Below are 23,118 nucleotides of genomic sequence, written 5' to 3'. Positions count from 1 at the left end.
TGTCTTCCCAAGATTATAAATGATACCTTTTCTCAAACGAGTTATTCCACAACATAGGAAGCCTTATTCTATCTTGATACACCACAAAAATCAAATATTCTCCCAATATGAACTATTGATTGAAAACTTTCACATTTTACTGATGTATTTCCCAGAAGTCTCGCAATAGGCAGATGGTAAGCTCCAGCAAGGACATGATTTGTTTCCAGTTCCGTTAAGTGTTCTACGAAACTTACTTTCTTCAGCTGCTTGTGTCTTTCTTCACACACACAAATCAATGAAAATAAAACTCAACCATTTAAGGACACAGATCATTTATTTGACAAACTGCCTTTGCCGATTACAGGCGGGAAGAAACAACAGCAAAAAGGAGACATATCACTTGCTCGAAGTTCTCAGTGGTTCCACAGAAAATGGCTTTCATACAGCCATGATGAAATGAGAAGAAATTAAACGAATGGACAAAAGCCATGATTTCACATCATTAGCTTGTTTTACAGATTAACCCGGTAAGTAGAAGTGTAGAGGCTACTGGCATCATGTCCTCTCTTCTGGTCCCGCAACATTGTTCAGGTGGCTTCCTAGAGCCCGACTGTCAGATGCTAAACACCTTCCCCACCCTGTCTCTGGTGTCTTGCTATGCTAAACTGGGCCTTAAACAGGCTTTACACTTAAAAGTCAAATGCTCAGCACATCTGTAAAGACATTGCGATTTTCAAACAACGCGATCGCCATTTTCTTACAGCTTCCGAGATCAACCCATCAATGAAAAAGTAAAAAGTTTGCTTTTATTTAATTTCACTATTAACTTGAAAGGATGAAATGATAGTGTTGTCTGTTTTGCTGCTACTTAACACATTGAAGAGAGAAGGCACGTGACTGATCTGTCCGCAAAAGAAATGATATTAAGTGCTCGTTGCAAAGAAGAAATCGGACTGGTTGCAAGAGCATTAGAGGCGTAAGTTGGTCCCCGATGAAAAAAATGACGAATATGAATAATATGGTATGATGAAAAAAAAAAACCCACTCAAATATACACAGCCTATGAAGCAGACAACGATACATAGAATAATATTTGGAGAATGCCTGGGAATTTTAGCAGACGACTTAAAGGTTGTACAGATAGCCTGCAGGTGGAATGAAGGATAATCATTACAATAAATATTGCTTTAACGGTTACTGAAACTCGTTATGTAGTTGTGTTGTGTGGTATGTGCGAACATGCGCGCGTGTGTATTTGTGTTTGTGTGTGTGCGCACTGCCAGCAGACAGCATAGTGTGAAACACATTAGCACCACTACAATCAGTATCGGGCTTTTAAAGGTCTTCTGTCGTGTCAGAAAGTCTCGCAACCTGAGGCAGCAACTGCTGGTCCCTCAACAACATGAAGTGGCAAATTTTGCCCTTTCGGCAACTTAAGTGGCGAATTTTGGCCTACACCCTGAAGTGAGAGAAACAGGCCAGCGCCACATGCTAACAGGCAACTACTTCGGCTCCTGTTCCCATCTCAGCATGCACTCTTATGGTACACCTGTAAAATCGTGTCCAACCAGAGCTGCCCCTTAGTTTGCGAGCTTACGGTAGCGACCCAGACCTCTAAGCTGCAGTATTGCGCGCCACGCAAATAGAATATTGCCATATACCAATGCACTACTGAAATATACTCGTAACATATGTGGCAAAAGGACTTGGAGTGCCTATTGGGACTGTACACAATTCTGGCAAAACAAAAACGAGAGAGATTACGGAATGACATAAAAAGCGAGAGCAGCCAATGAACAACGGCCATTTCCCACTCTTCAAACTCAGTCGTGTACCTCTCATTGCATTGCATAGTCTTTGAGAAAAGTATGTTCGGTTACATGCTTAGCTTACTGAACTTTATCTATCTCAGACATGCAAAATGGCCATTTAAAGCAAACTGCAATATTTGCGCTGAATGTGCTACAGGTAGGGTTTCCTAGTCTACTTGTGAAAGAACATTCTCGAAGTGTTTAGCTTACTGCTTATAAGCAGAAAAATGTCCAGTCTGTCAAGTTTAATTTTTTAAAATCGTTAATGAGGATGCTTTAAGCATCGCAGGTGTTGCGGCCCGAAAGCTAAAGACGCTGGTTATCGCCCCTGTGCTGCACTGATCGACTTCTAAAAGTTGCTTACTTGCTGGCGCATTTCGTTTTTCAAGTATATTTCTACCTAAGAAATGCTTCTTTGAAACATTAGCCTTCAAGACTCAAAGAACATCTGTTTAACTATTAAAATTGTCCCAACTAATTAGTAAAGTCTGTAAATTTGTAATAGACTCCTATGGTGAAAGAGAAAGAAATACATAATGTAACCCATGAGCCCTCCAGACAGTTTGTTTTCAGTCACAGCCTGAAATGAATTGTGTGGTCAGGAGGCTGTGTGGATTGTGTGTGGCAGAGAAGAGGTTTGTCAGCTGGCGTTCAGTCCACAATATGTCGAGCTTTGCCGAAGTTCTGGCCAGATTGAGAGGCCCCCTTGTTGCTTCCCATCTGCAGTCCGATGATGTTCTTGCCTTGGTTCAGCTGCTCCTCCGAAAAATCGCGGCGGTTAGCCTCTGCCTCTTTGGGTCCGAAACCCTCGACAGGGATATCAGGGGCCTGACACTGTAACAAATATCACCACCATTGTTATCATCGACATCATCATCATCATCATCCAAAGCTACACTATGTTTTAGTGCTCCTGCGCTAGCATCACATACAAAAGTTCCCTTTTGTAATCCACTTCAGGAAAAAATTTCGTCGACGATAAATAAAGCAGGAGCGATTTTCATATCTGAAATGACGATGACTTGAGTCCGCTGGAGAAATTATTTCCATTAGGGGTAACAAACTGCGGCCCTCACCTTGCGCGCGACAGACTCCAAGCACGTGATGACCTGCACCATGTTCTGCTTCTCGTAGAGGTCAGGGGTCGCGAAGCATGCGTGCTCGGGCACGCTGAGTGGCGGCTGCTTGATCTTCTGGTTGAACAGCTCGATCATCTCCATCTTGGCGAAGGCCATGGCGGGACGCTTCTTCAGCTTGCCGGCCGGCACGCAGCCGGGTTTGATCCTGTCGGCGAGGCTGGAAACAGATGGAAACGAGACCCTCAGACTGGGCACGAGACTACACGCTTAGATGAACATCTACGATAAGGCACAACGCTAGGTGCACATACAGATACAGCCTGGCAGACAAGGCACAACGCTGCATGTATGTGAAGATACAAAATGACCGATAAGGCATCACACGATATGTGTATACCGATGCAAAAGAAGTGATAAGCACAACTGTATGTGTCTATTAAAACACAGAATGAGCGATAAGACACAAGCGTTGCATGTGTATAAATACAAAATATGTGATATGGCACAACTCTGCGCTTATCTACAGATAATAAAGCACAAGGATACTTCATTTACTGAAATACTGAGGAATATAACATAAACAAGAACGGCTAATAAGTTAGCATGCTACTCCGGAGCAGGCAGAGCCACCCAGCCATCTTGACACTCCCCCACCCACAAAACCCTGAATACTTTTGTATGAATATGCTTTTCTCCTTGGACTTTAATCCCTCGGTATTGTTGTTTCACAGTGAAGGGTTAATGATCATGATGGTGACGATCGGCCAAGGGTTACATGATTTACGGTCTACGAGTTCAAGTGCCAACGCCCCATTTATGACACACACACATACACACGCATGCACGCACGTGGAGGAGAGGAGGACCTTACATGCACAGTACATAGCCGTCGCCAAGCGCCTCGTAGACGGTGTCCATTTCTCCGCTGGTATTGAGAGGCTCCCCTGTCACTCGTGCCAGCCACGACATGCACTTGGCTGCCATCTCCTTGTCATACTTGCCGGCGATCTGCACAAACATAATAATAATAAAAAAAAATAATCTCATGTAGTTTATCCTGGGGGCGGGACCCACAACAGGTCAACAAATGACCCACAACATTTTACAGCATTTTCGTCAAAGTATTAACTCGCTTCTTCGCCCCATGTACATAAAGCTGAGCTCTATGCGTGGTGTCACTGGATTCTGGTGCTGCGTGCTACTGGTGTTAGGCCATGGCCTCGTTATCTGCAATAACATTTCCTATATCTACTACCACCTTTCCACCCTTGTAAGTCGGGTATGTTGCAGTCAACGCCATGTCACGTTCTGGAGCAGCGGATATGATCTGAGGACTGACCTCTGACCTATCAACAACTGTTTTCTCACGGAACGACTAACGAAAACCCGTAGACTGTGAAAGAAAGAACTTCACAAAAGAACTATTTTTAGTGTTCTATAAATAGGAGAGGCAGGACTATCAAACGCCTTTGTCCGTCAAGCTACCGAGTGACATCATTCTATCGGCATGTCAACGATGCGCGCTGAGTATAAGCATTTCTGATTAAATTAAAATAAAACCCTAACTTCTTCACCCTTTCCTGAAAAAGGCTATATTGCTGAGCGCCATCCCAATGTAGTTATATGGTCTGTGCTGGGGTTGCGATCATTCACCCTCTGGGACACAATTTCACAAAACCCGCCCGTTAAACCCCATTTATATTGTTGCCCGTAGACAGCAGCTTTGTGTCCGGATTCAATGCTGTGTTGAATCAGCCTTAGTCATCTGGCCATTTGACTCCCGGATGATACGAATTTCCTGTCAGAAGCAAACCGCAAGTCGACCCGCCTACGGTGTGGTGCTCCACCGCAAGGCTCAGTATAAAATATGGACTGGAAAGCTGGTCTGGTGCTTAGAGCCACTCCTCACCTTTTTGCACTGGCTACCCATCCGCTCTCTGAGTTCAAACTGGCCGTGCTTAGTTTTACTTTCTTTGCTGGCTCCTGCCTTGATTATTTATTTTAATTTCTCTTCCCCTACGTCCCAGCTAGACAACTCCGCTCCTCGTCTGATGACCCGTATCCTAACAATTTTTTTTCACCAGAACAACAAATGGTCAAAGGATGTTTAGTGACTGTGAAGCAAAGCAATTGAATTCTCTCCCTTTCCATATCCGTCATCTACCTACGAGTATGCGCTTTACAAATCTTTCATTTATTATTATCAAGACTGCATCGGAGAAGGTAGGGGTTGAGAGAAAGAGAAATGGGTTTAGAGACGACTATCTCGTTGATCAAATCCATCGAGCACCATAAACTTGTGACTGGGCAAACGAAACTGGCCATAAGCAACTCTGTGCAAGACTGACCTCTGCACAACTGTAACTAGGAAGGAAAGTTTCAGAATGAAAAAGCAGCAGTTCACATTTATAACAAAAATCTGGCCAGACGCCAAGAGACATGGGCCCCTCCTCCTCCCTCACAGTGGTCAAAGGTCGGGAGTAAATTTGTCTTTCCCCTCCTCCAGTCCCGCTAAATGAACACGTATCTGCCGGGGTCACTTAGCATCAAACCCCCCCATTCCAGACTCGCTCTTCCAAACACAGAGGTCGTCACCCCGTCTAAACTCTGCCCCTGCGATCCCTTTACGAACAGGGTGTGCATGGGTTGCAGCAAATATGGATGATGTACATCTCAGGTCGCTTTGCCTTTCCCCATCCAGAAGTTTAAAAACTTGTTTACCGTGGTCTCCCCAACACGATCGCCAGGCCGGAGACCTCCGAGCTGAAGAGGTCTTGACGACCTCGTGAGTAAACAGCAAGGAGCCCTCCGAGGCCGGAGACGATGTAAGAGCTCAGTACACAAGCTACCCCACTCTTCCCCTCTCACTCGACACTCACCTGTGGGTGGTCCTCTGGGTTAAGTTTGCGACAAGCTCGCGAGCTCATTAACATGCAGTCAGCATGACGTCAGAGCACAAAGGTTATCGTTAAGAAGCAGCACCCACATACCGCTTGCACGTGGTAACCGTGTCCTGCCAACGTTTGCACGCGCGGCACCCGGCATCGAGAGCATCCAGACGGTCCTTGCGACGGAAAGGTTCAGTGTAACAGGCAGTACCGGTCAACTCTATGCTACGCAAAATCCAGTCCCCCCACCCCACCCCACCCGAGCTTGATTTTAATTAAGCCGGGGTCGTGTTTCAACTTTTTGCTCCCTTTCCTGTAAATACATTGTAAAGTCATTTACAACGCGAAGGGTAACCCTAGAAGACAGACTCAAGGGTTGGTATTAGCCTTACACCAGTAACATCATACATTATGAACTTCTGGACATAAGAAATACGTCGACGACTTTATTTTGATTCCTCTGACTATAAAGAAAAACAAATAAACAATTTTATGCAGGTGACAACAAAATAAAATCCTTAGCGACCAGCCATACCCTCCCATCGAGTCTTTGTCTCTTTCCAGGTATGCGAGGCTCTCAGGTGCATAACGATTCAACACCCCCTCAACCCCAGCTCCATGGACAATAGTCCGAGGTCGTAAAGTTAACTGTCATGTTTAGTGACAGACATGCAGGCGGGTAGTCTACAGTGTGATGGATCACACAGTATATCAAGTCAAAAACTGTGTGTCTTATCTAGGCTCTGACACATTTTATGGGACTGAAACTCGTTTGAAAAACAAGCTATGCAAATTACTATTTTGCCAGTGAAAATATTATCTCTCATCGCCCGTGCCTGTGTTTACATGTGCTTGAATTTGCATGCCGATGACACTTCAAGCACCACAAAAAAATCGAGAGAGAACAGGACAAAAACAACAAAAGACAGTAAATTCAACAAACAAAACATTCACAGTACACGAACCGCTTGACGCCTGTTCCTGTGTCACCAAAATAATTACTGAAGGCTATGTTTTATGGACATTTTTCCTAATTAGCAAGGAGAAGGGTTTGCACTAAGTGTTTGTCGTTTAAACGCTTCCGGTTCATGTACGGTCCTCGTTTTCACTTGCAATGGCTTTGGTAAGACTGCTGGGCAACAGTGGGATTCAAATTATCAAATTTAAAACCGAAAGCAGATTGTTACTCTCTTCAAATCTTTAAAAGAAGCTGCAAAGATTGCGGATGGTTTATTATTTAATCCGGGAATATCTTCACCATACCACAGTACACTGTTGGGGCCCTGTGCTCCTCGAGGAGTAACGAGGACTAAACTAAACTACAGTACACATCACGCTTTCAGAATCAAGATAAGAAGGCTTCCTGGCAACAATGTCAAAATGAATGCTGCTTCACTTGTCACATCACAAGAGGCTGTGCATATCCTTGATGGCATACGTAATGTGCAGCCAGCCAGGCAGCCAATTTTCCACTCTCCAACGATCAGCGAGAACCCTTCCCTCAGATTACATTGCTCTCACATGATAGGACCTCGCCGTCACTTGACGAGGTCAACGGCTTCGCCGGCTCTTAACAACCGAAGACAATAAATTTCAAGAGGCTATATTCACTACTGTGGTGACAAACTGTTGTGTAGTGACGACTACACCTGTCGACAGTTTCCCCGGCTAGTGCGTACACTCGCATAAAAATGCGTAAACATTTGTGTCGGTTGGCTGCCTCAAGCAATTAAATAAGAAAGCGCTGTTTTGCTTGTGAATAAAGGATGTTTACGTGTGTCACACAGTTGTCTCTTGCTCTCGACTTAACACACATAAAGGTCAAGTATGTTTTTTTAATGACATTCCCATTCGCACCAAATAAATGGCCCGCTGAAGCCGACTGCCATGACGAGGAATAACAATAGAACATTAGGCAACCTTTTGCGACCTGCCTCCGAAAGACAATCCACTCGCTTGATAAGATGGACAACTACATGGACAAATTGTTTCCTATAGGTCCCCATGATTGCCATACAGATTGTCACATGAGTCTTAAAGACTTGTTGCTATAGACACAAAGAGTTGACACTTCGGCGGTATATGGACTGAGGGGCTTAAGGGGGAGGGAGGAATTTTTGGGTGTTATACGCTGAGCCAGAAACTAAGCAGTCAGCTATGTAAACAGATGCCAAATGCAGAGAAAAAACAACGTGCCCGAGACGAGAGCTGAACCCAGGACAGCAACCTTCACTGTACTGGTGACAGGCGCTAACTGTTACGCCACCGGGCCGCCCCAGGCAATCCGGGGTAGCCTAGATACAAACTATAATCTGCCAGACATTATTTTACTGACAGGAGCAATATACCGGGTGGGCCGAGCTTCGCATCGACCCGACGACAACATCAGCCAAATTGGTCGAGAGCAGACAGACGATGTCGATAAAGCAACCCTTCTGATTACAGGCGCGTAGACTTCAAAGCAAACGCGAGATCGATAGGAAGCTGTTTTAGCGAGGGCTTCAAGATCACAAGTACACACGTGTCTCATACATGCTGGCTGTGCAAGTATTCTGCACTGGGCGGAATGTGACAGCAGCTCACATACAGCATTACCTGAGCACATCGTGCTGAGTATATAATTATATGTGAGGACGCTGTGTTCGCAAGGCACGACATAGATGGTGTCTGTGGACCGTTTAACACATACCCCGCTGAGACAAGCTCAGAGTCTGGGTGCAGTGACAACAGAGTGTGAATCGACTGGATCACATCTCACACCATGTCAACAACATGTAACGCTGTTCACGCCGCCAACAGCACGGAATCCAGGATCACTCCGGACACCGGTGTCTCGGCTACACTCCCAGCAGTCCCATCTCGCGTGTTTATCTTCCCTGTCTCACAAACGGATAGTTAACATCTGTAGCCGTTGGAGGAAACACGTGACATGAGTGCAAACATTTCGCCGATCCCTTTCATCTTTTATCATTAGTGTCTATTAATGGAATCGGTTTGTGCTTCGTCACTTAATCTTTCCATCTGTGAGCTTTAAAGTTTAGTAAATGTAACAAGCTTACAAAGGTCTCAGAATGTTACACAAAATGAAAACCAGCGAAAACAAAAAGAAAAAAGAAGAGGTTATGATGCTCAAAAGGACAAGGATGTTGTGGGGGTGGTAAGAGAGAATGAATTTAAGCAGTCAACAAAGTCTGTTCACTATATCCTATGCGACAGTTCAAAAAAACACACACGAGGGCTGAAGAATTGTGCTTTCATTAAATCTGTTTGCGGCTGGAGGCTGTGTCGAGCAAACAGTGACTGTTGAGTTGCAGCTCACTAAAACTCGTAGCAACCTGTCAGGTGTGGAATATGTACGTACACCCTAGCACCGACAGATGGCGATGGCTGCCTGTCAGTGCCCTATGACACCCTGACACATGCTGCATCAACATGAGCTGTCATAAATGAGGAATTAATGATAGCAGCCCTGTAGTCTGACGTAGTAGTAGTGCTTTGGTGCGTTTAGTGTTGTTGTTGTTGTTGTTTTTTTTTGGTTAGTGGTGGTTTATACAGACCAGTACGTGCTCATTTTCAATAGCCCTACTAAGCAGCAATTCGTCTTATGAAGAAGACGGGCTGTCAAGAAACTATTCCTGCTTCATAAAGTACGACAGGTTACATATGTAAGTAATGTACCAAACAGCAAGTACTGAACAAAGACCGCGTCTTGTACTTCTAACATAACCGATTCACACTTTATTTCCAAGCCTTTTTTCTTCTTTGTGCTGCTTAAAGGTTGTGACACGGCTATCATGCGTACCCCTTAACACTCCCTCCTTTAAATTCTTTTGACATATACAGTTTTTTCGCCCATACAAGGGCAGCACCGGTGCGCCATCGGGGACCAATGGCAAGCTGTGGTCCACGACAGCTCAGCGTGCTATTTTGGAGGCCAGCGCCGGGTGCAGTTTGCACAAGGGGCGTTGGAGACGTTGGGGGACGTTAGAAACGTGGCAGCGGTCCCAGTGCCGAGGGTTCAGCCACAGCAAACATCCCGCGCCGTGAGTTGTAAGACTAATGACGGACCCTTCACCAGCCTCGTCGTGTCACCTGCATCCCGGGTCTTCACGCGCGCCTCTTGGCGGCAAAGGCTGTTTATATTTGAAGACGAGTTATACAGTGAAAGAAACACGTTATCTTCGTTTTTTCAACGAGCGCCAAAGTTTATTTTTCACGATTAAGCGTGGACGTTTCACGAGCTCAAATCTCCAACTTAGTTATGACACCATATGAACATATCAAACATTGTTGACCGAAACCGGCAGTTGAGGGAAGGAGGAGTGGACGATTGCATGGGTGCATTGGGTGTGTATGAGATTGTATCTGTACACCTATACATACACGCATTTACGTATACATTGGTGTACACACGTGATTTTATGGAGCTCCGTGACCACTGACATGTAGATCATATGTTGACCATACATTCTGAGTGCCTACACATAGAAAGAGTTATCCCTCCAGGCTAAATGTCCTCCATGTTCTTTTCCATATTATAAATAGTAACACATGATATACGCTGTAATATTACTAAACGTGTTTTATGGAGCGAGATTACGAGACCCATCTGTTTCATGCTTTCCATGTGAGACCCTCCCAAAACAAAAACTGTTGGAGTCCAGAGAGAATACTCGAGAAGACATCAAGAAAACAGTGTGACTTGTTATTCTGGTGGTCTTTTCATTCAAAATGACCTGAACTAGAGGGTGAGCTACAATTCGCGCTCTCGCCTGGAGCAGAATGTGGAGCAGCACTGTCAGGGACCCCGGGAAGGAAGGTGCGTGAGATGACTCACTGTGCACCGCGGTCTCAAGCCATACAAGGCAGGCTGCCCGAGGAACCAACCACAGTCGCACGATTTTCTCTCCAGTTGTCGCCGCCAAACGCTAAGATGTTCGAACCTCACCCCCTTTCCTCGCCCTCCCTCCTTCACCCAAGCTCTAACAGCAGTAACAACAAACATTTGGTTTTTCAGTTCTGTACCTTTGTACATACTGTGGTGACTGGATTAGATGAATGACACAACTGTCGTAAGATTGGTTTTCACAGTCTGGCTGATCGTGAGATCAGAGCAGTACAGTTCGTTTCTCTTCAGTTCTCTATTTCTAGCTGTTAAAACTCAACGCCGTGTCGACATCAAGGGTTGTCATGGAGTTTCCTTCAAACACACCGCACTCAAGATCGATCATGCTTCAGCGACCAGCATTGAAAAGATCACCTTTGGTAGGTTTAGTAGGAGTTACCCGGTTTTTTTTTTTGTGATCAGTTACTCGTGATCGATCAGACGCTGCAGGTCAAGGTCAGTCTGCGAGGTCACTTCGCATCCAATGCCATCTTGTGTTGCAAAATTACCGAAGCAGTCCACGCCAGGTGCAAAGGAAAAGTATTCTGGAACTTTTACCGACAAAATTCCTTTTGTTTTATTCCCTGAAAGCTGCAACACAACCAAGGGCAAAAATGACTTTGTTCTAAATATCCATGAACTCGGGACAAAAAGAAAGATCAAAAGTGAGTCCTGCCGCCATTTCTGCACCTGTCATGGGGTCAAAAAGGTTAACTGCTTCTCGGTCAGCGTTGTACTGCGAGATCATGTTAACACGTTAGCGGCTGGACCCGCTGGGCTGCACGAGACTGTGTGACTTTCTCCATGAGAACATCTGGGCCATGGAATGCAAAGAATGCACTTGTATGACCCTCACGTGCTACAGGTGACCTGTGTTGTCGTCAGGCGTTTGTTTGGATCAGATACCAAGTTTTATTCCTCCAGCCTGAGGTTTTCTCCTCAGTGACAGCAGAAGCTACAGAAAGTTACCCCTTACATCTAGATCAAAGGGCCATCACTGTTACCGATACATTTGAAAGTGTGTGTTGTCTGTAAGCGTGTACTTGCTAGCAAATGATCCGTGACAAACAGTTGAAAGAACATTAGCAGAGTTCGCGAATGAACATGGTCACATGACATATCCCCATTGCATGGATGCAGAACTAGTTGATGTCCTCTCCTGGCTAACTCGTAGCTTTGAAAAACAAACTCTTTAGAGATGCTTATTTAAACTGACAGGTAATCATAAGAGCTGCATATTAATGGATGGTTAGTTGATTTAGTAGGAAAGTGCTTCCACCTAGAGGTGATTTCGCACTATGGGGAAGAAGAGAGAGGAAGAAACCTCCGACGCCCAGGCCTGCGAACAGGTGTCACAGAGTGTCCCGACACGAGATATGAACACAGTGCCTCTCACTGCAGTGGTGACAAGCGAGTGTTTTAACCACTACACCACTGAGCGCCCCAAGCCTTCACATTAAATTGCTAACTTTGGCATTAAACTTTAAAATTTGATACGCGTGCTGTCCAACTCAGTTGGCAAAAAGAGATGTGGTTTGAAGTCTTGAATGTTTAACAGGTACGACTACATCTGCAATACAATGAAGCTAATTTAGCATTCAAAGTGCGCAGTTGGCTCCCCAACCTCAGATTTTCTACGCGTCCACGTGATGTCTCCTGCGAGACAAATCAGTGTACCTCGATTAAACCATGTTTTTAGTTGAAAAAACTGAATTCTATATTTGGTCAGCGGCATGCATTGAACGAGGCTGTTAATATCCTGTGTTGACATAGGTGTGTCACGGCTGAGCTGTGGTCTGGTGTCAAGTGCCGTCACGGCTCGGTACGCGGAGATTAACTTGTCTGTAACGAGCTGTGACCGAGGGAAAGATAACATGCTTCACACCTTTCTCAACTCCTCCCCGTGGTAGGTCACGGCTTTAGAAGACTAGATGGTTGGTAGCACACGTTCCAGGTGTCAACTTCGACCCTAGCCTAGGTAATACAACACCGTGCTCGATGGCGTGACTAAACAGCTCGCAGGAAAATACAACTTACCATATTTTGTTTCTGATTCACGTACTCACGTGAAGACTTTGCCGACTCCTAAGCAGATATAATAACAGACAAACCTGCCGACAATGTAAACATGTAGCCGTTTAATGACTGGGAGAAATCGGAAACAAATCCATGCAAATGTGACGCAGAGCAAAGTGAGGCTACAGCTGTGTAGACACGGCTATGCGAACTTGTTTTGCGAGTTTGGTCACGTGACGTGAGCTGGCTTCAGAAAAACGTTGTCGGTAAGCAAGTGACGAGAGCCGTCGAAAGACAGAATGTACCAAGTACTCCGCAAATCCCTCGAAATTGTACGGGTCGGCCCTTCTGTCATAACAAATAATCCAGTCATTGTTTTTTCGGTATTTTTTTTCTCACCGAGGAACGTCTGATGTTTGTGACTTTGCGATGAAAATTGTGCTTGTGTGTGTATGGTAAGGGGAAGCGGGGCAAGAGGGAGGAGGAAAATGATAAAACTCGAAGAGAGAGAGAAGATTAGGAAGGGGCCAAAGTGAAGGAAATGTGAAATCTCCACCATGGGGGAAAAAACACCTTTTCGCCAGAAGCTCACAGAAAAAGGCTGAAAACAAACAGGTACTCCCTGAAGCAGTTCAACATCACAGATACTCCCTACTACAATTCACGTAAATGACATTCACCTCAGCACACTTCAGGGTAGTCAATGTTAGCATGTTTGTGTCCCACCAACTGTTTTTCCGAGCTGACAAAAGAGCTGTACACGGCACAGCCATGGGCACGTGAAGCCCAGACTGGAATAATAAGAAAGGAAGATGGCACGCTCCCCTGCGGAGCTTTTCACAGGGTCTTATTTCACAGGAGTCGTGTTCCCTCTACGTCAGAAACCTCTTTTGTTCATCGTGTCCTCGTTCCTTGTTAAGGCCCCAGGTCTTTGCTCTCTCTGAACTACCAAGTGTCATAGGGCTATCGTGACACTCGACCTTTGTTTACCAGCGACCCTAGGGTCTGGTTCTATTTTCCGCCTCAAAGAAAAGCCTCGATAGCAGAGCTTCGGAACTTAGGACTCCTTAGAGCAGCAGTTGTTTTCTTGGTCACTTACAATATACGATAGACGATTTGACAAGGCAGAAGACATTTTTTTTGACAGCAATTACATGTATGTTGGTGCAAAATAACGAAGGCCAGAGAGATGGGAGAAAGGAACTCGCCCTCGCACGAGTGGTTTTCCTCTGGTTTGATAGTCTGTTTACACACCAGTGCACTTACTGGGCGCAACTTCCATTTCCGTTCCAGAGTCCTGTCCTTTTCTTTGCTATATCCGCCGTATCCAGGCGACTGCTGAACGATTTCCAAGTCAGGCAACGCCAACAAGAAAATCCGTACCATTTAAACAACCATTCAGTCAAATCTTGTGTAGCTTGGCTGACTTCAGTAGCACGAACTCCATTCTGAGTTTGTGGTGCAGGGCAGGCGTTTGTGTACATGTGTGTGTGTTGGGGGTGGGAGTGGGGTGAGGGAGCGAGGCGCCAGCCTGCCTTCTGGCCAGTCCTCTGTTTGTCCAGGGCTGCTTGTCCTGTGTGAAATGTCAAGAAAGGTGAGAACAGTATACGGTTGCAACGCCTACACACTAAGTTTTAATTCGTGTTTTCACTAGAACGGTGATGTTCTTCAGAGCTGTTCTCATGTCTGTTTAGTCTGTTCACAAGTACCATGCTATTTCTCTCTGCACTTTCACATTACACTTTAAAAAGACCAAAGAAATCGGTAAACAAGCATTGCTGTTTTTACTCATTAAGTCTTGTAGCTTGTTTGAATAAAAGATTAACTTCCAAGCAAGTGGAACAGAAGGTATTCGCTAGAGACAAGACAGCATTCATTAGCTTTCACTGTTAATTTGAAGCCCGTGTTCAAAACCTGAGGCAAATATTTACCCACTTGCTCGCCACGTTCGAGGCATGCTCACGCAAAATAACCGATGCAGGGGAGAAACCTCAGCAAGCCTCGTTGACATTTTTCGCACTACCATGGTCAAAGTAACGTGACCTCGCCTGACCTTTCGCACGAAACAGCGGCCTCGTTCTGGCACGCGGGACAAAGTTGCTGCAAGCGACTGTGGCGGAAGACCGCTTCATTTGGCCGCATTTCAACAGGACTTTGTGTCAATATGTCCCCGAAACTGCTCCGTGCGCTGACCTTAGACACTTGAGTACTATCGGGAGAGTAGACAGCTTGTCTTCGTGTTGTTTTTGTAAACTTCACAAAATGACCCTTTAATATTTCTAATTGAAAGTGGTTTGCGAAGACTGTCATTGCCACGGGGAAACACTTGGCGACGAAAGCACTTCTTCCGGATAATAGTTTCTAGTTGTGTGGTCACTCCAAGATCTCTATCTGTTCCCTGCCCACCCTTCCCCCAAGGAAAAAAAAATCCAGAAGGGAAAACTAAGATCCCCAAGTAACGAAACTGGACGCGTTTTTTTTTTATCGACGGGTCACTCCTACAAGTCACATGACACCAGTTGCAAGCCATTTGGTCTGTCTTCTCTGTAGTAGACGACGCACCTGCTTTGCAATCGAGTTCAATTATGAGGCGCCCATAAAACAGAACCATGAAGCTGGACAGAAGCACGTACAGGTATTGTTTCTGACCAGCCGTCTACCTGCATGACGAATGCACAACACACGTGTTAGTTATCGATTGGTGAGTAAGGAGACACACTCCGCCCACAACGCGGGGCTGCAATACACGCGATGTGTTGACCTGCTTTATATGAGTGCGTGGAACTGAGTAAACAAACGTGTCAATAAATCTCAAACGAACTTTTGAAATAATTTTGCTGTATGAAGACTCCTTGATTTTCATTGTAGAATAATGTTCGGTACTTTTACAGTCTGAATACTTTAATAGGTATTCTAATTGCATTAAAATACTTTTTTCTAACGTCTATGCATACTGCCTGTTTAGCATTAGTAGCTATATATATATATGTGTGTAGTTGTACCCAACAAAACTGAGCTTTAGCTTGTAAAGGTCGTTCTTAACCGGTCAAAATGCCGAAGTGTGAGACTCAGGAATTGCCAAAAAGCCCCATTGTACTGTGGTAAACAAATATGGAGTAAGCTTAGAAAGTTGCACAAGGTTTCTTTGTCCAAACCGTTTTCGCTCAAACCACTGATTTACTGTGACCTTCACATTCAACTTTGCCACAAATGGTTAAAGCTCGACCACATTTGCTCAAGATAGGCTTTTAGAAAGTTTCAGTACATCCTACTTGCGAAGTTTCGTGTCCTGAAACAGACAACTAAATCGTCTTCACAGTTATCGCCGAGACAACCGTCTGGTAAGGAATTAAATAAAGCCAGCAAGAGCCAGCTGACACTGAAGTATCGAATGTAGATAGATGACAGTTTGATGTTGCCAGCACAAACATTACAACAGCTTGTCCAACAAAGTCAACACCGTGACATCACACCCATGCAATGTCAAATTTTCTAGCAGGTCATCACAAATCGAAATAGCATCTACATTCCCTCCCGCCTGTGGACGAAATTAATATCGTTAGCGAGAAAGTGCACGCCAGGAGACAGGAAATGCTATATTTAGCTCCGCCGTGAGCTTACCACAAGTGGTTATCGACACAAAACTGCTGTCACACGCAAGGAAGACACATTACAACTTAAGCAGGCATGAGCCATAATTTTTCTGAAACAAACAACACAAAAACTGCATGAGAGCGTTATCAGCAAGCAACCGTGCTGTGCTTCTCTCTGACAATCTGCAGCTGGTGCCGCTGACAAATCTTTTTTTTTGGGGACACCGAAAAGCCACACAAGTAGAATTTGTACCTCAAAACTCTCCTTGCACGCGGATGTGTAATTTAATAGAGTTTGCGAGCTTCTGACCATCCAGTCTTACACTGCACACGACCTCCACAGGTGAAAGTTGCGCAATGGACGTGTCTCGCCCAAACTCTTTCAAATACCGCAGACTGAAAGTGGTTGATGAATGCAAGTGGTCTACTGAACAAGTGCTTCCGTAGAAAAGTCCTATAAAATGATCTGGTGAATACTTTAAAATCGACTGCGATAACACCCTCGATTCCTGACCGTTAATAAGGAAATAAAACGCGCAATGATTACGTAACCATGCCTCCATTCAAAACAGACTGCGATAAGACCCTCGATTCCCGACCATTAATAAGGAAATAAAACGCCCCGTGACTACATAACAACCATGCCTCCATTGTTCGCGCTCGTAATTTGTTAAAGTTCTGGAAAAAAACGAGAGGTCACGCCGGGGTGGGAACTCCGCCAGTTGCGTCTACTCTGCAAAGCCTCATTCACATCCTCTTGGCTGTTCTGTCAAGCGCGGCTATCATTCATCTGGAGATGCCTTGCCACGCTGGCGAACCTCGGGTCGGTAAACTAATGAGTGCATCTCTCATCTTGCCTCGGCAACTCCCCGCTCGTGCCACAGAGGGCGCGGGAGTCACGGCCACGGTTATCGTTGACGATACGAAAGCCGGGCACTTCATCAACTTAAGAATCGCGGACGGGGAGGAAACTCCATTTGCACGGACTGCCAGTCAAGCAGGACTTGTCAGGATCCGGGAAGGTGTCAGAAGCGTGTCATGGTCATGTTCATACGACTGTTACACGTGACTGTACGGAACCTGTCATACCTGTTTTTCTGGTGTAGGTCTGTCACGCCGAGAATACATTGTGATCACCAACATTTTGGATGTTTAAGGAGAGAACTCAGGTTAGTGAAGAAACACAACGCCATGACCCCAGCTGACCCCAACCGTTCCGCACGTTCCAGAATAGCCAGCCACCCTGTCCTGAAAATCGGCTTATCTCACCGTCTCGGATTTCCCTCGAGGAATTTTACTGTCGGAACGAAAATGTCTGAGAAGGTTCCTGTTGCACGCAGTTTCAACCGACCGAGCTAACAAACGCATGCACAAAAGCATGCACGCGCACGCCAGCTGTTGTGTCGACACGTGAAGGGTGGAGGGTGTGTAAGGAAGGTAGACTGGTCAAGCCCAAAATTCTTTGGGCAAGCGACACACATTAAAGTGCTTCCTCACATTCCATTTCGGGGCTTTTACTGGTGGTGCCAAGTCACAGCAGTCGCCGAGTGGCTTATGTCCCAAGGCTCAGTACAATCCCGGCTCTGTTGTCCGTCTATCGTGTTTCGATAAGGCCATCGACAAACCCTCCTGCCATCTCAACGCCGGCGAGAAGCGGGGTGAGGGAGGGAGAGTGAGATGGAAGGGACACAAAACACTAGCCTTTGGACTCGACCTTTTTTTCTGGTTCAGATGACCCTGGCAATCTTACATCCACCCCACCACCAACACTAACACATAGTTAATGACAAGACAGGACATTTGTCAAGAACAGGTGATGGGATCTGAAAATACAACTAAAGAAAATTTTACCTCCTCCCCCTCTTCTTTCTCTCTTCACACACGCAGTTAAGACTGAAAGTAAAAGGTAAAGAGCAGACTGCAAAGATTAGCAACGACAGTTTTAAAATACTTATTTCGAGCCGAAGAGTTATAACCTTAAGCTTAAATACACTTTAACTTTATTGCCAGGCCACTTGAGGGTAATCCTCGAGGTTGAAGATTCAAGTCACTTTTATACAAATTAAAAAATAAAAAAAAAGACTGCGCATACAATTCGTGATTCATCACGCCCTGAACTAGCGCGAGACACCTAACAAGTATTTTTTTTTTTTTTACTTTTGTGTATTTAGTGGTTGATTGCATCTATGTTGATCGAATTCTAGCTATAAAAAAAATAGATTTTCTTTTGCTTTATACACTGTTATAAATTTCTTTTGGAAACTTATGAATTTCGCTAAAATTATATGGACGTTAGGAGGATTTATTTCTGTGATCGGACACACCATAAACAAAATAGAAAGCGGATTGCCGAGGCTTATCTGAGCCCAGAGGATTACCGATTCGATGCTCGTGTCGCGCAGCTAACTTCCTATAGTGAACATGAAAGATGGGCACCGCCCTCACAAAAAACCCTAACCGCTACAAAACTTTAAAAAAGGGAGACATCCCCCAGTTTTTTACACCATAAAAAGACTTGTGCTTGTGGTCTCGCGCAAAGCAGATTGGCCTACTTGCAAGTTCTGATTAGAGCTTAAAAAAAAGAGATCGAGTGGGTAGACAGCGATCCACCTAGAACATCCGCCACTCGATCGACACCAGGTGCTCCAAGCAGACTTCTCTTCAGGGTCGAGAGGATCCGCCAGGATGGGCGTGTCGAGTGTGATATGTTCTGTCAAGTTGTCACACGAGGCGTGAACCAATTCATTTCCGGAGTGCTCTATCTCGCGTATTAATTTGTTATAGTTACACGTGTTGTTTTCCGTTGGCATCCCGATGCCCTGAGGAATCTTCAACAAGACTCTCAGAAGTAAAGACGTCTGTCTGCAAGATGTATATTGTGTGTATACCAGTCTCCAGACTCTGGCTCAACTGTGGTTGCCCCACTCCATTCCAAGCTCCATCGATCCAGTAACCAGTTTTGATGTTGTTATCGTGTCATAAAATTTACCTAAAAGCCACAATCGGATGAAAATAGTGAAAGTTACATAAGGCTCTGTCCAGGTCCATGGGAAAGTGTGTGTGTGTGGGTAGGCTTGCCAACAACTGCGACATCAACGCCAAGAAGTCCGAGCTCTGTCGACGGCGTGGACGCTTCGATAGGTCAGGCCGTTGTTCTAAGCATGCCAAGGAAACGCCCGCCCGACTTTCCCGTGCCACAGCCCCACACCCACTTCCCACAACCAGCTAGCCACCTTTCCTGCATTTCTTTTTTCATTTTAACCCCCACACAACTGCGCGCGTCAGAAGTTGTTGAAAATAAACGCCAAGATTATCGTCAACCGTGTGACCCAGAATGGCTTCCCGTTCCCATCTGGCTCCGTCTGCCACTTGGTCGCTGCTATTAAGACGCTGCTTTTCAAGTTTATCCCCCTGTGATTTTTTTTCATCAAAGGGAGGGGCCAAGTGTCCCGACAGCCACGAGGGCTGTTAAGTGCACCGCTAGAGCTCACCGAGCAACCCTCGAGGGCGGCGACTACGCCAGCCAGGAAGTCGTTTCGTGAGCACACATCTGTACATGCTCTCCTTATTTCAATCTCCAACTTGCTCGAGTCTCTTGGAACAGCTGGAGGGCTTGGCACGGTATGTGAAGCATGCCTGCCGATCACACGTGTCCTGTGTGCAACTTTTCCGTCCGGAAACGTACACACTGCGACGCCATACCACTTCCGGGCCGATTATTCGCAGTAGACGAGGGCGCAGCCCACAGGCCGACGATTAAGATACTTCAACCAGGCAAACTATTTCTCTTGCTGTATGGAAAGGTGCGCAGCAGTCAAACATTTTAATTCAAAACTAAATGTCCTTTTGTAAAAGTAGACATAAAACTATGTTTACCTCTCTTTGTAATTAAAATGTTAATGCGAGGAATGCATCACTTTAAACATCACTTTGCTGACATATGACGACTGTCAGCCGCGGACCACCTGACTTATGCTCGCGGACCACTAGTGGTCCACGGACCACACTTTGAGAACCACTGCACTAGACGACCCTGTTGCGAGGGTTCAACAATAAAATGTTGGCAGGAAACAATACTGGCACCTGTTGTTATTTTAGCAGAGGAACAAAAATGTGGCACTGGATGTTTAACAAGTTTGTTGGGGAGGTACAGCACTACGCTTTTCCTAATAACACTATAGATCTTTTTTAAGTACATCTGTACCTCTTCCCTACAATATGTCTGCGCATATGTGAACGCCCTGGCACTAATTTGATTAGACTTCTGTCCTTTCTTCCCTTATCTCCCAGTGTACCACGCTTCTTCCATCCTAACTTTACTCGAGCAACATTCCTACTTGCAGCCTTCTCAGAAAGATTTATTCACGTGGAAAGTGTTTCGGGGCTTTCACGGGCTGCACGCAATGCCTCTAATGTACTATATCTAACCTGTCAGGGAACAACCAACCATTTCAGCACACATGGGACAGCACTGCAGGTTGGTGTTGCTTTCGTTTCCTTAAACATAAGGTAGGCACCCACGCTCCGATTAATTCTTAGAAGGCTTTTGAGAAAGTGGCCTCTGACCCTGACCACCATGTTTTTGACATCTGGAGCCCCTATGTGTGGGTGACACCTGTGCGATGTGACCTTACATGCATTCTCCCACTCCTCCGGCCTGTGAGAGGAGTTTGGGTCTCCGAAACCTCCTACATAGCCTCGATTTGAATATGTGACTGGGACGTGAACCTCTGTCCTTTTCACCGGTGAGACTTAATCCTGCCCGTCTAGTCACTCGATTTTTTTTTCTCCCCTTAAACGTTCTAGTAACTCTTCACCCTGGTTGCATACCTTACTTCTCGTGAAGGCATGCTACAAGGCATTTTACAGTTTTCTCACGCAATTCTAGGGACCGCGTAAAATGGTTCTAAAGATCATCGCTGGCAAGCGAGTTCTCGAATACCTTAAAAAAAAATTAAAAATTTATAAATAACATACTTAAAATTTATGTGCACGAATATAGTTCTACTTTTTTCTTTTCTTCTTCTTTTACCCAGAACTGCTTCAAACTAAGAAGTTTGACACTAAAAGGTAAGAGGTCATTACATTAGGTGAGTACATTCACAGGAAGAAGCTGGCAGAACAATTCGTACTTGAAATGCTCATCTTTAGACATTTAAAATCGTTTGGCTAAGAAAGACTCACATGATCTAAACCTAACCCAAGCTATAAGTGTCAATTATGAATCCCTAGTTTACATCTACAAATATTACCTACAACTTCAGGGCTTGCTGTTGTAGCATTCTGTGTTTTATTACCACCCTCACGTGTTCAACACGCACAGGTGTTTTTATAATAGCGACACAGACTCATAGTTTGGTGACCCATGTCATGACAGGTTAGCTTTGAAAACGACAGGACTGGGCACTGGGCCAAAAATACATTTCAATGCTTGTCAATTGCCACTACCTGCACAGTGAACTTTCAACTCTATATGACGGTGTAAATTGTAAAGTAGCAGTGAAATGGTCTGATTGTTTATACTCTCAACATCTAGCAATGTTTCGTTGGTGCAAAATCTCTATTAACCATGAGGAAGGGGGTGTAATGATGATCTATAATAACATGTGGCCGATTTATAACATTTTGTTAAATGTACAAGAATGCAACTAAAAAAAGAACTGAGCATAGATAAGATTTTAAGCAGTTTGCGGTTTACACAGAAAAATAACAAGTGTCATCATCTAGAGTTTCTAGACATATCATGCTTAAAGTCAGTCAGGTAAAGGGTGTCTATAGTAACTACCACACCTCAATTTAGCAGAGCTAGGGTGTCACCCTAGGAATGTTTTTCAGCAGTCGTCCAATGCTACTACCATCCTGCCTCGCTGGTCTCCTTGTTAAAATAAATGTTCCGAACGTCCTTCAGCTGTTTGCTAAAGCGCTCAGTCACTTTAAGCCCTTCTCTATGAGAGAAAAGGAAGATTTGCAGCCACAGGGCGAGAAAAGTGAAAGTTCAGCGAGGAATCATGCTATTTCCCTTTCAGCTATCTTTAGTCTCGAAAGTTGACCGAGTACTAAAGTCACAACAAACACGAAATTCTTGCTCAACTCTCACATTCGTATTCAAATTGTCACCATCAGCTGCAGCAGTCGTTATGCGGTAAAGCAAAATACCGTGACAGGACAACTTAGCACACAACTCAGGTAAAACACTCAATGCACTGCTTCCGCTTGCTTCTATCGGACAACCAATTCATTCACCCTTTACTCACCCCTAATCTGAACCCAGCCGCAGTTTTATTTCCTTATTTGGAAACAGCAAAAGCTGCGTTGTTGTAAGAAGTGACCGACCGCGAAAGGTCGCACACATTTAGAATGTCATTTGCACAAACTGTCGTCTGCTTCATCGACAGCCATGACAAAATTAACAAATAATAATACTCAGCGAAGGGCTGACAGCGAGTGGCTTACCTTCTGCTGCACATCACGGGCAATTCCGCTTTTTGTTGCTCTGTTTTCGGACATCTTGTTGGACGAATGTTGACACTAGCTCATGCACTGAATTCACACGATAGCGGAGTTTGCTGGGAGAAACGGCTTTCCTTTCAACCACTGACAGCCAGCAGACGACTTCGGCTGGTTTAAAATGCCGGCTCGGAGACGGGCGCAGCCGCAGTGAATCACTCAGCCGCTGTGACGTCATGCGCGACGCGATCATTGGCTGGAAAGTGGGCGTAGCTCTCGCGCGCGCGTTTTCGAGGTTCTGCGTAGGAGAAAAATAACTTTGTCACTCGTGTCCACTTTCAGAGTAGGTCAAACCTTCTAAAGTTTCTATACCAGGCAAACGTCAAATTTCAACTACACTCGTAAGCCTCAGAACTG

The 23,118-nt window shown here is 45.2% G+C and overlaps 1 protein-coding gene across 1 annotated transcript; it reads right to left on the bottom strand.

The window, feature by feature from the left end:
- Positions 1 to 297: 297 nt before the first annotated feature.
- LOC112565630 (myophilin-like) lies at positions 298 to 22,892 on the bottom strand. Its single transcript, XM_025241198.1, has 4 exons — positions 22,708 to 22,892; positions 3,744 to 3,880; positions 2,870 to 3,089; positions 298 to 2,627 (listed from the first exon to the last, which is right to left on the bottom strand). The coding sequence occupies exons 1-4, from the start codon at positions 22,759 to 22,761 to the stop codon at positions 2,445 to 2,447; spliced, it is 594 nt and encodes a 197-aa protein (XP_025096983.1). The 5' UTR covers positions 22,762 to 22,892; the 3' UTR covers positions 298 to 2,444.
- Positions 22,893 to 23,118: the final 226 nt, after the last annotated feature.

The sequence above is a fragment of the Pomacea canaliculata genome, linkage group LG6, assembly GCF_003073045.1.
Source record: "Pomacea canaliculata isolate SZHN2017 linkage group LG6, ASM307304v1, whole genome shotgun sequence".
In the NCBI taxonomy this organism is placed as follows: domain Eukaryota; kingdom Metazoa; phylum Mollusca; class Gastropoda; order Architaenioglossa; family Ampullariidae; genus Pomacea; species Pomacea canaliculata.
Note: the sequence above shows the minus strand (reverse complement) of the source record. Positions and strands in the feature narration are given on the sequence as shown.